Source organism: Symsagittifera roscoffensis, chromosome 2 (assembly GCF_963678635.1).
Source record: "Symsagittifera roscoffensis chromosome 2, txSymRosc1.1, whole genome shotgun sequence".
NCBI lineage: Eukaryota > Metazoa > Xenacoelomorpha > Acoela > Convolutidae > Symsagittifera > Symsagittifera roscoffensis.
The window spans coordinates 35,974,832-35,988,161 of NC_087063.1; the positions used below are offsets into that span (position 1 = coordinate 35,974,832).

Below are 13,330 nucleotides of genomic sequence, written 5' to 3' on the forward strand. Positions count from 1 at the left end.
ATGGTTTGACTTTTGACTTGGTTTTAAGTTCAGTTCTTTTCCTCTGTTAAAAGGAAGGCAAACTCCACTATCGAACAGCAAAAATGTGAAGGTCACAAAAAACTTGAAAGTGGAAATACATTTGCAGATTTCTCAGCAAATTTTACCTATTGATCAATTTTTCTCAAATTGGGTTAATTTTATCAAAAAAAGTGCCAATCTTCAATAATTCCTGAAATTCAAATCCATTGAAACGTTTTTTTAAAAAGATAACTCAAAGTTTGTTTCGGAAGAGAACTATTTTTTTGTTTCCTTGCGGTCCATGACTCTGTTAATAAGTTACTGTGGTTGTGACATTCTGTTTTAATCGCACAGGAATCGGTTATCCTTTTTTTCCTTTGAACGAAGTCTGTCACGGTTAAAAGGGCCCATGGTAGGCTTAAAACAGTGAGTTGGAAGCTCTGTAATAATTGTGTGCTCTTTGTCGCAGAATGGGATCATCGGTGCTAACTCAGTTAGGACTTTTCCAGAAAAGCTTCGTTGATCGAATAAGAACTGTTTGTATTTGATTTATGAAATAACCCGACAAAAATTTATGACATTTTGAAAAGAATGATTGAGGTTGAGGGTTTGAAACTATTTCACAATGAATTAAATGGTACTTGTTTCTTAATTTCTCTTAGGCGTAACGTTTGAACACCGAATTCATCAACTCAGAAATTATGCCAAATTGATTTTAGAGCAGATACGTGGTCTGAAAAACCATTTGTTTTATCTGTTTTTTTTATTGTTTGTTTTTTATCGCAAGTGATATAATCTCCGCTTCGCCTCTGTGTAATTTTTCTGTTTTCTAATCCAACTTGAATTTCAAATTTCTAGGATTAACTTATCTTTTTGGGACTAATCACTTATATTCAAGGAACATAAAAAGACCTAAACAACAACTGCATAAAGTGCAACAATGTCATTAAAGCCGTCACATCAAGTCAAGGCATAATGATAAAATAACTGAATATTATACAATTTGTCGCAGAATGGGATCATCGGTGCTAACTCAGTTATGACTTTTCCAGAAAAGCTTCGTTGATCGAATAAGAACTGTTTGTATTTGATTTATGAATTAACCCGACAAAAATTTATGACATTTTGAAAAGAATGATTGAGGTTGAGGGTTTGAAACTATTTCACAATGAATTAAATGGTACTTGTTTCTTAATTTCTCTTAGGCGTAACGTTTGAACACCGAATTCATCAACTCAGAAATTATGCCAAATTGATTTTAGAGCAGATACGTGGTCTGAAAAACCATTTGTTTTATCTGTTTTTTTTATTGTTTGTTTTGTATCGCAAGTGATATAATCTCCGCTTCGCCTCTGTGTAATTTTTCTGTTTTCTAATCCAACTTGAATTTCAAATTTCTAGGATTAACTTATCTTTCTGGGACTAATCACTTATATTCGAGGAACATAAAAAGACCTAAACAACAACTGCATAAAGTGCAACAATGTCATTAAAGCCGTCACGACATCAAGTCAAGGCATAATGATAAAATAACTGAATATTATACAAAGCTCCTAATCGATTAAGCATGAAATACTCTGCAGGGGTTTAGCCACCCAAAGTTGCCAATATCACTAGAGTAAATTGGAAGCAAGGCAATCATTCTTTCTCATTCTTGCAGTTATTTAACTAATTCAATCATTTAACTTAAAAAATAACCTACAAAAAATAAGTTACAAGAAATGTTATAAATCAATGTGACTTTATTTTTGATTAAGAGTCTATGAACATAGTTCAGGCTATTATATAGATCGTGATGATTTTTTTGTTTCTTTCTCAAGAAAAGTCTTTAGATTTGCTGACGCTCAAATTTGTTTTTTTTTTGCGATTTGACTTTTGACTTTTTTAATTTCAGTTTTTTCCCTTTGTTAAGGAAGGCAATCTCCACTATCGAAGAGCGAAAGTGTAAAAGGTAGCAAAAAACGTGATTGACTTCTTTCGAGTGTGGAATTTAATTTACAGATATTTCAGCGGACTAAAAAGTTTACCTATTGATCTAGTTTTCTAAAGTTGGATAAATTTTCTCAAAAAAGACCAATCATAAATTGTTCTGAAAATCAAATCTATTGAATTTTTTTTTGTTATTGTGAAGTTCAAAAATTGAAATTTTTTTGAAAAATAAGTTAGTATTTTTCCTGTTTCCTTGCGTTCCTTGATTCTTTTGATCAAGTTGCTGTGGTGGAAAATTCTGTGCTAACCGCTCAGGAACCGGCTATCCTTATTTTCCCTTGAACGAAGTCTATGTCACGGTTAAAAGGGCCCATGTTAGGCTTAAAACACTGGGTTGGAAGCCCTATGATAAATGTGTGCACTTTGACGCAGAATGAGATTATCTGCTATAATGCTGGTATTGGCTATGACTCTGGTAATCGAAGAAAACTGTTTGTACAAGATTTTTCTTACAATGGCGATCAGCTTAGTGTGTCATTGAACTTTTGCTAAGAATGAGGGAGATAGGGGTTTGAAATTATTTCACAATGAACTAAAAGGTACTAGATTTCTTTTTTTTCTACTAGGCATAACGACTGAACAGCGAATTCATCAACTCAGAAACTATTCCAAAGTGATTCCAGGGTAGCTACTTGGTCTGAAAAAATCATTACCAGACACAAGTTATCGCAGTATAAGAAAATGCATTGTTTTTTTTCTGCCTTATCCATGGTTGGATTTTTATACTGTGGGGGTCCAGTTACTGGTCAGATTGTCCTAATCCATGATCTTCTAGTAGTTCCGTGCAGTGGAGAGACATCAACGAGCACAGTCCATCCACAGAACCCGGAAGTTATCGACCTGTTAGCATAATATCGCCCATTGCCAGATTGATAGAGCGTATACTCTAAGAGGAGATAGTCGAATGTTCGACGCTGCCAGACGAAAACATGTTTTAGTAAAAGCCACTCAACTGCTACCTCGTTGACTAGCATAACAACAAATATCATTCAACGTTTCAATATTAAACGCCTACCAGTAAGAACAGCAGCAGTTGCCTTAAATATAAAAAGAGCCTACGCACCGTGGATAATAAACAGCTCCTTAAATCATAAATGCATCGCAAATAAGCAACAATGGTTGAAATGCTGCCCGAGAGGTTGCAAACAGTTTGGCGGCTTTTTGTCAGAATTAGCAAAAATAACTCAAGGCAGCGTCATTTCACCTATAATTTCTTCATGGTACCTTAGCGACTTAATCCTATTCAGTATAATCCTATTCAGTATAATCCTATCGGTACCTGGAAAAAAGAGAGGAATAACACGCTCAATATTGCTCTTAACACTTTCGAGATCAGTTGTCTTGTTATCAGGAACTGGACTTTTTTCCCCGTAAACAACGTTTATTACACATTTTACTTGTTTCGTGCGTTATTATTGAACGTTAACAACTTCCAGGCTCGTTCCCACTTGGCTTAAAGGTAACGTAATCGCCGTTGCACCCTAAGGTTTGGGGCTTGAGTCCCGGCCGAACCTGGAAAGTGAAATTGTTTTTCGCTAAAAGTTGAATTGTGGGTCTTTCGGTTGTCTGCTCCAGTTTTGTCGGCTTAGTTGTCACATAATAGAATTTTCTGGTGCTATAAGCTATTTTCATTATTATTGCAATTGTTGTTCGTTTTAGTTTCAGAAATGGAATTGGAATTTTTTGCGATTTTTCTCGGCTCAACTGGTGTCTGCTCAGAACTTGTCAGCTTTGTTTTTGCTTCGTAGGTTTTAATTAATTGCTAATTTAATATTCGAACGTTTTTTTTTGGCATGTTTGCCTAGAAGTAATTTTTCTCGAGATATACGAGAATTTTGTTCGACATTTTTTTCGGTTTCTGTTTTTTAAAATTTAAGTTGTATTGCAAAAGATGCGAAGCTCCGCCTCGGCTCTGTGTAAAAACACGGTTATCAAATCCAAACAGATTTTCAAACTTTTGGGAGTAAAGTTATCTAATCACTAACATTCAAGGAACATATGAAAGACCTAAACACCTGGTGTCAAACAATGTCATCAGAGCCGTCACCCCATCAGTTCAAGGCATAATAAAAAAGAACTTAATATTGTACAAAGCTCTTAATCGATCAAGCATGAATTACGCTGCAGGAGTTTATCATACAACGTTGCCAAAACTCATTGGAAAAATTTGGAAGCAAGAAAAAATTATGCCTGCGGTAGATCATCTGAAGTAGGAAACGCAATGCATTCCAATAAAAGACCGCCGTATGTTATTCGCATCTCAGTACACACTTCAAATAAAATAAAAAACCAATCATTTATGCCACGAACGAGAGGGCAGGAAATTGAAATATCCCTCAAAGACTATTTAACCAAACAATGCATCGAACTTAACATCGATGAAGACAAAACGACCATCAAAGAGCTGCACACTTCTTATGTCTCAGAGTCACTGAAGGTCTCGCCGTTAATCGGGTGCTGAACAACTCAACGCCATTGGGACTAAAAGAAAAAGAGCACCTCGAGCGAAATTTTTGAATAGGGAAAAACAAGTGAGACTGACGCAACTAAGAAGAGGTTTTTGCTGTAAACTAAACGATCACAAGCTTTGCATCAAAGAATCCGCCACAGAGAAATGTTACTTTTCAGAGAAATGCCACAATATAGAGGGCAGGACAGTTCACCTCACCGTGTCTCCTTGCCTTGGAAGCAATCAAGAATTCCGTGGGACAGACCTCGAAAAAACCACCGAATTCACCCAAGCCCGGTGAGGGCCTTCACAACAACGATCAACATCAACTTGACCTAACTATCTGAGACAACGAGCTCGCAACAAAGCACATTGTATATTCAACCCCCTGCTCCTTTTAAAACAAGATGGCACGGTTGTTGCATTGTAGCCACAGTCGGTCATATATATTCGTTGCCCATGTGTCACTAATATGGGGCGTCTTCATGGTAGCGGAAGTTAAGCGTGACTATCAACTTTTTCCATCGACATCTACATGTTGAGTCTACCATCGATAGGGCGTGTTTTTCTTTTGCGTCTTGAGCAAGCGTAGCCTGGAGCTTATGAGGTTCTCTCCTTGATCCAACTGAAGTTGTTTTGCGCCAAGAAATGGCGCTGCGTGCTTTGAATTGAGTAAAGCTACCCTAGAGCAGCAGACATTGAGGAGAGAACAACCAGGGTTCTTGATGCTTGCTTTACATCATCCAGAGGTCATGATTTTTGTTTTAAACTTGTGGACGCACAACCCTTTGTTTTCACTGCCAATTTTGCACGCTTTTAGTTCAGCGATGATATTCATAAAAAACGGCTTTGAACCTTTTGGTTGGTTGGTTTCTTGAGGGCCTGCGTCAAAGATCCAGGGGGATGACAAGCCCCACTATTCTAAGATAGTCCAGGATGTTTTGGGAACGGCGTTGAAAATCGGTTAGGCTGGGCGAACTTCCCAGATGTTATTTTCTTTCAGCGTTTCTTGCGGTGCATCTCAATTAGGAGGTATTCTGTGTCTTCAGTTTCGAGCTGACACTGCGGGCAGGTGCTTTCTTCTTCACGACCGAAACGGTGCTTGACTTGTTGTAATCGAGTGAACCTGTTGAGACGGAGTTGGTACAGAGCATCTCTTTTTCTCGTGATTTCGTTGTCGATCTCTCGAGAAACTCCCCTCCTGTCGCGTTGTAGTGCGTATGATCTTCTACATTATTGTGGTAGTGATTTTCTTGCAACTTGTTGGTATTTTCTTTGATAAATTTTATTTGGTCGGACAACACAAGAACTCTAATTGTTTCTGTGAGGTCGATCTCCAGTCAGGGCGGAAGTCCGAAGTGCCTCTGGATCTGAGGGCTCTTTTCCACCCCCCCCCCCCCCCCCCACATTTGAATCTCAGTTTTGAAGAACTTCTGTTACGTTGTCATAATGATACGAAATGTTGCATGGTGAACGAAATAACTACTGTGAACACAATTGTTCTTCATAGCTTACATCGTAAAATCACGTGTTTAGCCATAATATTACGTAAATCATTTTAAAAATGGAACGCTTGAAACTTGGGGGTGGGGTGGAAAAGAGCCGATCTGAGCCTGGGACGATTTTGCTGAATGGCGAGAGGTGCCAGATGATGGTCCTCGGGAAGCAACTTGATCCTGGAAAGCAGCTTGGCGCCTTCTTCTTCGGCCAGAAACTGAAGTATCTGGAGACCGGCTTCGGATAGCGTTTGGATCGCTGGAGAACCTCCAGGCGCGCCGATGATGATTCTGGCGGCTTTGTATTTGGCGGACTCGATCTTCTTTGCGCTTGTCTGTCAGAGGACGTGAAAGAGCACTCCTGCTCCGTACATCCCGGCAGGTCTGGCATACGTCTTGTACAGTGACGTAAGGTCGGAGGCGGTGAGAGCTCTGAGGATATCGCTTTGAGGATATTTTTGCTCTTGTTGGCTTTTGAGGCGTTCGTAGCGTGGCAGGTGAAGTTGAGCTGCGGATTTGAGGTGACACCGAGGCAGACTAGGTCGGAGTCTCGGCTTGACTGGTAGCCGTGAGATTGTAGGCGAACACGTGTGATGAAAGTGGATGCTGATCTATCTTAGCAGGTCTGAGGTGGTGATACAGGGCAGCTTTCTTGAACCGTTTCGAAAACTTTCTGAAAAATCGCCATCAGGCAGTAAAACTGATAAATAAATTATCTGAATGGTAAATTTTGAATCATGGAGCACCACAAGGGACAGTTCTCAGACCAATAGGTTTGATCCTCTATATTAATGATATTAATGATGCAGTTTTAAATAACCAAAACCAAGCTATTCAATTTGCAGGTGATACCAGTCCGATAGTGAACCAAAAATCTCCAGATTTGTTTGTCGCCTCATTTTGATTTCAGATAAAAACAGAATTTTTTTCCTGTGAAAGTAGTATACACAGCTTTCATAATAATCACGAAATTAAACTTTCAAAATCGATTCAGATATCTCTTAATTTTCAGCAAAAAGGCTCGAGTAATCTGTTTACTATATCTTCTCAGGAACGAAGTACCAGTAAATGTTTGCATTAGTTGAACAAAATTCTCTGCAAAGTAGCGCAAGGAATCCGCTCTCTATATCTTGTAAGGAAAGTAGTACCCTTAAATGTTCGGATTAGTTTATGAAAATCTTGAGTATTATCCCATGCATCATATAGCGCAGTTTTCTTACGAAATTTACGAATTTCACAATTGAGTAGAGTAAATAAGCAATTAAACGGGGGTATCAGAGTCTGTTTTTACGTTGAATCTTTGACAGAGCACGTGATTTACTAATAAAAAGCCAAATACTTCCAGCAGAGCTTTTGATAACGAAATAAGATCTTTCGATTGCTGAAGAAAAGAACAATTATCAGGAAATGTTTTGTCTACGGAACACTTAAGCTGCATAGAAACACTAGAACTCTACAGGTAATACCCCAGAGTCGAACAATAAAGCAAATGATCAGCGACAGGAGGCTGATTTTAAAAATGGAATTCAATAACTAAAGAATGCAGACAGGTCACACCTCAAAAGAAATTTAACGAAAAAATAAAGATGCATTTTCTTCTAGAGAAACACGAATCAGATTCAATTGAGCTACAGTTTTTTTTCTTAGTAAGCTGTTTAATAAAAAATGCATCATTTGGTTCCACGTTTTATTTAATTTTTATATTGTTGATTGTTTGTAAATGTAATCATTCCTACACGTTTTTATTACCGAAGAGGTTATATCAAATTCACATTTTCTGCTGAAAAAAAAAACACGAAACACGCCAGAGCGACTCTCAGTTGATAGAGTTTCAGCACAAGAATGATTAGCAGTTCATTATGTCAAACACTGAACTCTTCGCTGTGCTTACTGTAAGTTATCGCGCGACACCTAACCTTAATTTAGCTTTTAGCACTTTTTTAAGCAATTTTTTCGGGCATATCTATTTAATACAAAATTTTTTTGTGAAAATTTAGGTTTTTGCTATTTCAGCGGAACTGTTAAATTAATTATCATGAGTAAACTCTGTACTTTGGCGTCGGATCGAATATCGCAGGAGCAATTTATTTTTTTTTTCAATTTAAGTTGCTCGATTTAAATTAATTTTTTTCATTTAAATTGAGTGGGCTCATAATTTGACATTTAAATAAATTGAATTTTAAATGAAAATTTAGATTAAATTAAATTGTTTTTTAATGGACATCACTGCCCACATCATAACGTAAGCGTTGCTTTTTCCGAGTGACGGAAAAGCACTCTGGGTTAGCTAGTGTTTTTTAACACTCAAATTTAGGTACCTCAAAAAAGAATCACAGTGGATCAAATGTGGTATCATTTGAAGCCATGCAAGTCAAAAATATTCATTCTAAAAAGTTGTCTGCTGCGAAAAATGTTTCCGAGTTATATGAAAATGAACTCTCAATTTAATTCCCCTACCTTTCATACATTGGTTTTGCTATTATATCGTCTCTTTAGACTAATTCCATCGCCCTTGACACGAAAAAGAACAACATGAAACTTAGCTAAAAAAATTATAAAAAGTTTTTTAAGATTATAAGATTTTTTTTCTTTTTTGTTTTTCTGACTTTATTAACCATTGTGGCCGAAACATTCGAATGTTACTGTAAAGATGCTTCACTGTAAAGCGTTGCCTATTTACAGATAGTTCGAATTAAGTAAGTTGTTATTAGTTCTTTGCTTTGTGTAGTTGGGTTAAAATGTTCAATTAAACTAAGTTGACGATTGATAGAAAGAAAAAAGTGTTACATGTGTCGATAAAAGATGCTTAAGTATATGACTGATTGTACATGGAACGATTTGGCTGAAAACCATGACGTGTTCTCTAAGTTATTTGTAAAATCTATGAAGCTGAAATAAATTCCGCCCCGCTTTTCCGTTAAATCACTTGTTAGCTTTTTTGCTAAATTACTTGATAAATTACTTGTAAAATCAACGAAGCTGAATAAAATTCCGCCCGATTTTTCTCTATATTTTTTATTGTTTGCTTTATACCGTTAAAGGCTTAAACTTCTCCTGTACCAGATACTTAACAAATTGTGACAGATTATGGTACAATGGCTCTTATAAATGTGCGGTCTTCGATACATTATTTAAAGGTAGAGATGAAATGAGTCTGATGCGATGACTGTTTCTGTAGTCTCGAGGTCAAACTTAGCTCTATCTGCACGCTGTGTGCCTTGCCTCCTTAAACGACGTGCAATTGCAGAATCCAAACGATCTCTCTCATCATTTGAAGATGTTTCATTCAAGTACCTGAATGAATTCCAGAACTCAATATCAGAGAAGACAAGGAGAGACTTCTGGCATGACCAGGCACAGGCCATATCGTGGATGAAGATGCCAACAAAAAGTCAGACACTCCAGTTTGACCCAGAGCCACGAGGCGATATGATCAGACCAAAATGGTAAAGGCCAGAAATGCGCTTCTTATAGAAACTGAACGTGGATAGTTCTGAGGCTACGCCACTTAGCTGTTTCAATGTTATTTTCGTAAATAGCTCTCAAAATCATATTTTTTTAAATTAAAATGTAATTGTTCAAACTCTATTAATACGTCAAAGGGTTTCATGACAATTTGTCCCGGGCCGATTTGCCTCCTGTCACCTCAAAAAGTGCTCTTCATATATTCAAAAAAATTGTTAAATATATTCAAATTAAATTTTTGGTCTGGTTTAATAAAATGCTCTTCACTATTTATTAAATTTTTATCTATCTTTTCAGCTTTTAATATTAATTTAGACCAAAACTACGAGATAGAATTTTATTGTTGGTTTGATGTTTGTATGTCAGGTTTGTGGGCGGTGAGTTGAATGCGTGTGAGAATTGTGTGGACAGACATGTGCAGGCAGGCCATGGTGACCAGGTGGCCATCATCCACGACAGTCCAGTCACTGACTCCATCTCAAAACTCACATATCAACAGCTATTCCACAAGGTAACAAGAGAAGCCAGTCACTCTGAAGTAGCCCAGAAGTTCCGATCGCAGTTATCATTGCAGAAACAAATGAACTCAAAATAAAATGAAACAAAATATTTTCTAATAGATCAGCCGCTTATAATATTTTTTTTTTGCAAAACAAAACAGTGAAGGCCATTGTTTCTTTCGTCTCTGGAGTGGTCGGTACAATCAGTGGGTTCAGAAGTCGACTTGCGAATATATTCAAATAGCACGAAGTCCATGGTGTGTTCTGAGTAAATTATTCCGCATTTTGTAAAGAAAAAAAAGATGATTGCAGTACGTTAACACGAAGTAACCGTCCACTGGCTTTGTTTGGATACATTTTGTTTAATAATGTACGTTTTTTTTCTATTTTCTCTGTATTTTTTATGCAGAGAAAATTGCCCACCAAGCATGAAGAAGTTGCCCACCAAGCATGAAGAAAATTTCCCACCAAGCATGAGAAGTTGCCCACAAAGCATGAATAAAAACTTGCTTGGTGGGCAACCAAGTTGACTGTGCGGCAAATGATCACAATTAAATCGATATTGTTACCGGTGTCCATATGAGTCCTCTGCGATGATAAAAAATACCTTGTTTGTCATTCAACTTCTCAATAAGAGTTATATATTTTAGGTGAACAGTTTGGCTTATGTTCTGCAGAAAGAACTGAATGTTGTAAAAGGTGACCGAGTCTTGATCTACTTGCCGATGATCCCCGAAGCCGTCATCACTATGCTCGCCTGTGCGCGTATAGGCGCAGTGCATTCATTAGTATTCGGAGGATTCGCGGCGAGGGAACTGGCCACTAGAATAGACCATGCTGAACCCAAAGTGGTGGTGTCGGCGTCGTATGGAATTGAGCCCACGAGAAAAGTCAACTACAAGTTACTACTGAATGATGCCTTGTCGTCTGCGCAGCATAAAGTGCACAAATGTCTTATATACCAGAGACCTGAATTGGTGAGTGCTACAAGTCATCGACGTTTCAAGCTTAGATTTAAATCAAAATAAAAGGGCTCAGATTCAAATCCAAATTTGAAAGTCCACCTTGTTGTTCCGACCTACGATGGCGACGAGAATTTGGTTATTTAACGCATAATTAGGTGCCACACGTGAATGTCAGATGAGGTCGTGTGATCTATCATAATAATGCCCTTTCAGTCATGAATAAAAACTTGCTTCAGTTTCTTCGGAACTAACACTTACGTCGAAGAGCGTACATTAGAGAAAAAACGTTAGGAAATTTTTGCGAAGACAAGGAAAGGGAGCGAACAATATAATGAACGCTTTGATGAAACTGACTCTTCTCTCAGTGCTTTATGAAAAAGGATATTATCTCAGCTGAGAGTCATTTCTTCTAGCATATAAATTGGAAAAAGTATAGAATATTTTTTTGTCGACTAGCCCGGAGGCCTTACCCGGAGGTTAATTATTTAGGATGACATGAGCGCATATATTCAGCTGCACCCTTTAAGCTATGACTTACTTGCAAGAGCTCACCTTACGAATTGCAGCTGACGTGCGATTTGAACCAGCAATCATATGATTGCTGGGCACCATGACTACCGGAGCGCCACAATGCCACAAGACTTGCATAGAAACTTTGGAGATCATGGAACAATTTGACTTTCTGTGCGAGGGATACAAAGCAGTGGTAGGATAATATTATTGTGGATCATGAAATCATTGTTGGTATGTGTTTCAGGACCCTGTGCAGTTGAGCAGTGGGATTGACCTGAACTTTGGTGAGATGATGGAGAGTGCCAAGGACAAAATGGTGGACTGTGTGGCACTGGACGCCATGGATCCACTCTACATTCTGTACACTTCAGGCACCACTGGAAAGCCAAAAGTAGGAAGCAAAAGTTGACATCACTAAATTTCATTACTTTTGAGAAAACAAATTACTCGAACTGTTCGGATGATCTTGCGAGTCGCGATGAAATCTTGAGAAATTGAATTGCCATTCTTAATAGAAATTCGTTTTTTCCTATTTAAGCAATAAATCATAGAAATCAAGTGCAATTGTTATCCATACAATGTCTGCTGGTCTGCTACATGTTTTGTTTCTTTAAAAACTTGCGAATACGCAAATAAGAACTCGGATAAAATTTTTGTTGCAGTTATGCATTCTTGTAAGCCATATTGCAACTACAATGCATACTAGAGAAATTGGGGAACAGATTTTTTGTGATGCAAACTAGTGTTTTACTGCATCTGGTACCAACACTTACATTAAAGAGCAAGTTTTCAACTGAAAAACTGTTTAAAAATGTGCCTTGATGCAGCTATGTAGTTTTCTTTTTAGGCCATAGTTCGACCAGTGGGGGGTCATATGGTAATGCTGTCCTACTCGATGCATGCGATCCTGGACGTCAAGCCCTCGGAGACATACTTGGCCGCATCTGACCTGGGCTGGGTGGTGGGACACTCTTACATATGCTATGCGCCTCTGCTCAACCGAAACACAACCATCATCTATGAGGTCAAAAATTATCTTGTTACTTCATTGGATTATAGTCTGCCAAAATCTCTCAATGTATAAACTGTTAATAAATGCCTGATTAGCTATCTTCGCCTAAGGTAATAGGAAGTAAAGGATCATAAAAAACGAAAAGATGTAAAATGTCAATGCATTTCGATCAACAAAACTCATCTACAGGACTTATCTGAAGAACAAAAGAAGTAAATGATGTTCAATTTTTCAGGCAGATTAGTAAGTCCAAATCTAATCGATCTTCATTTCTGTTGCAAACAAGGAATCGAAAATTTATGGGAGTGAAAAAGTTATATTTTTTTTGTTACCGCCATGTAGGGGAAGCCAGTGGGAACTCCGGACGTGACAGCCTACTACCGGATCCTGAAGAAGCACAGGCCAGTTTCTCTCTTCACTGCACCCACTGCTCTCAGAGCCATCAAGAGGGAGGATTCGGAGGGCGAGAGGGCCAAGAAGTTCCTGCCTTTCAGCAAACTCAGGTCCATCTTCGTGGCAGGGGAACATCTGGATGTGGACACTCTTCAATGGGCCAAGAGGACTTTCAAGGCTCCCGTCATCGATCACTTCTGGCAAACTGGTTGGTACATGGTTTTGGGACTATTTGTTGTAAAACGATGTTTGATCTTGCAATTTTGAGGACAATTGAAATGGTAAAAATGATGGCGACTAGGGATATACAGTTCAGGGAATTTAATAATCAATTCCAATTCAATGCGGACTTTTGCAAATATGTTTAAAAAGCAGCTACTTCTATAGGATTTCTGGAAGAAAAAAGAGCATCCTAACATTTACGGACGTTAAATTTTGTCGTGCAGTGGTCATGATAACTCCCTCATTGTCCCAAAATTTCTGCGAAAACAAATGGCTGAGTATGCTAAAATTTTTAAGTAACTTTCTTGGAAATACATTTTTTTCTC

At 37.9% G+C, this 13,330-nt stretch overlaps 2 protein-coding genes across 5 annotated transcripts in view; one reads left to right on the plus strand and one right to left on the minus strand.

The window, feature by feature from the left end:
• The window catches only part of LOC134839014 (uncharacterized), a 335,027-nt gene that overhangs the window by 77,909 nt on the left and 243,788 nt on the right, over positions 1-13,330 (minus strand). The window lies entirely within an intron of this gene.
• Positions 1-13,330, plus strand: part of LOC134839203 (acyl-CoA synthetase short-chain family member 3, mitochondrial-like) — an 80,199-nt gene that overhangs the window by 45,552 nt on the left and 21,317 nt on the right. For all 3 annotated transcript variants that reach the window (XM_063854675.1, XM_063854676.1, XM_063854677.1), the window contains exons 2-7: positions 9,070-9,380; positions 9,766-9,910; positions 10,550-10,876; positions 11,622-11,768; positions 12,225-12,401; positions 12,732-12,990. In XM_063854675.1, coding sequence (XP_063710745.1) covers positions 9,097-9,380; positions 9,766-9,910; positions 10,550-10,876; positions 11,622-11,768; positions 12,225-12,401; positions 12,732-12,990 — 1,339 coding nt within the window. In that variant the 5' untranslated portion in view covers positions 9,070-9,096. The remainder of the gene's footprint in view (positions 1-9,069; positions 9,381-9,765; positions 9,911-10,549; positions 10,877-11,621; positions 11,769-12,224; positions 12,402-12,731; positions 12,991-13,330) is intronic.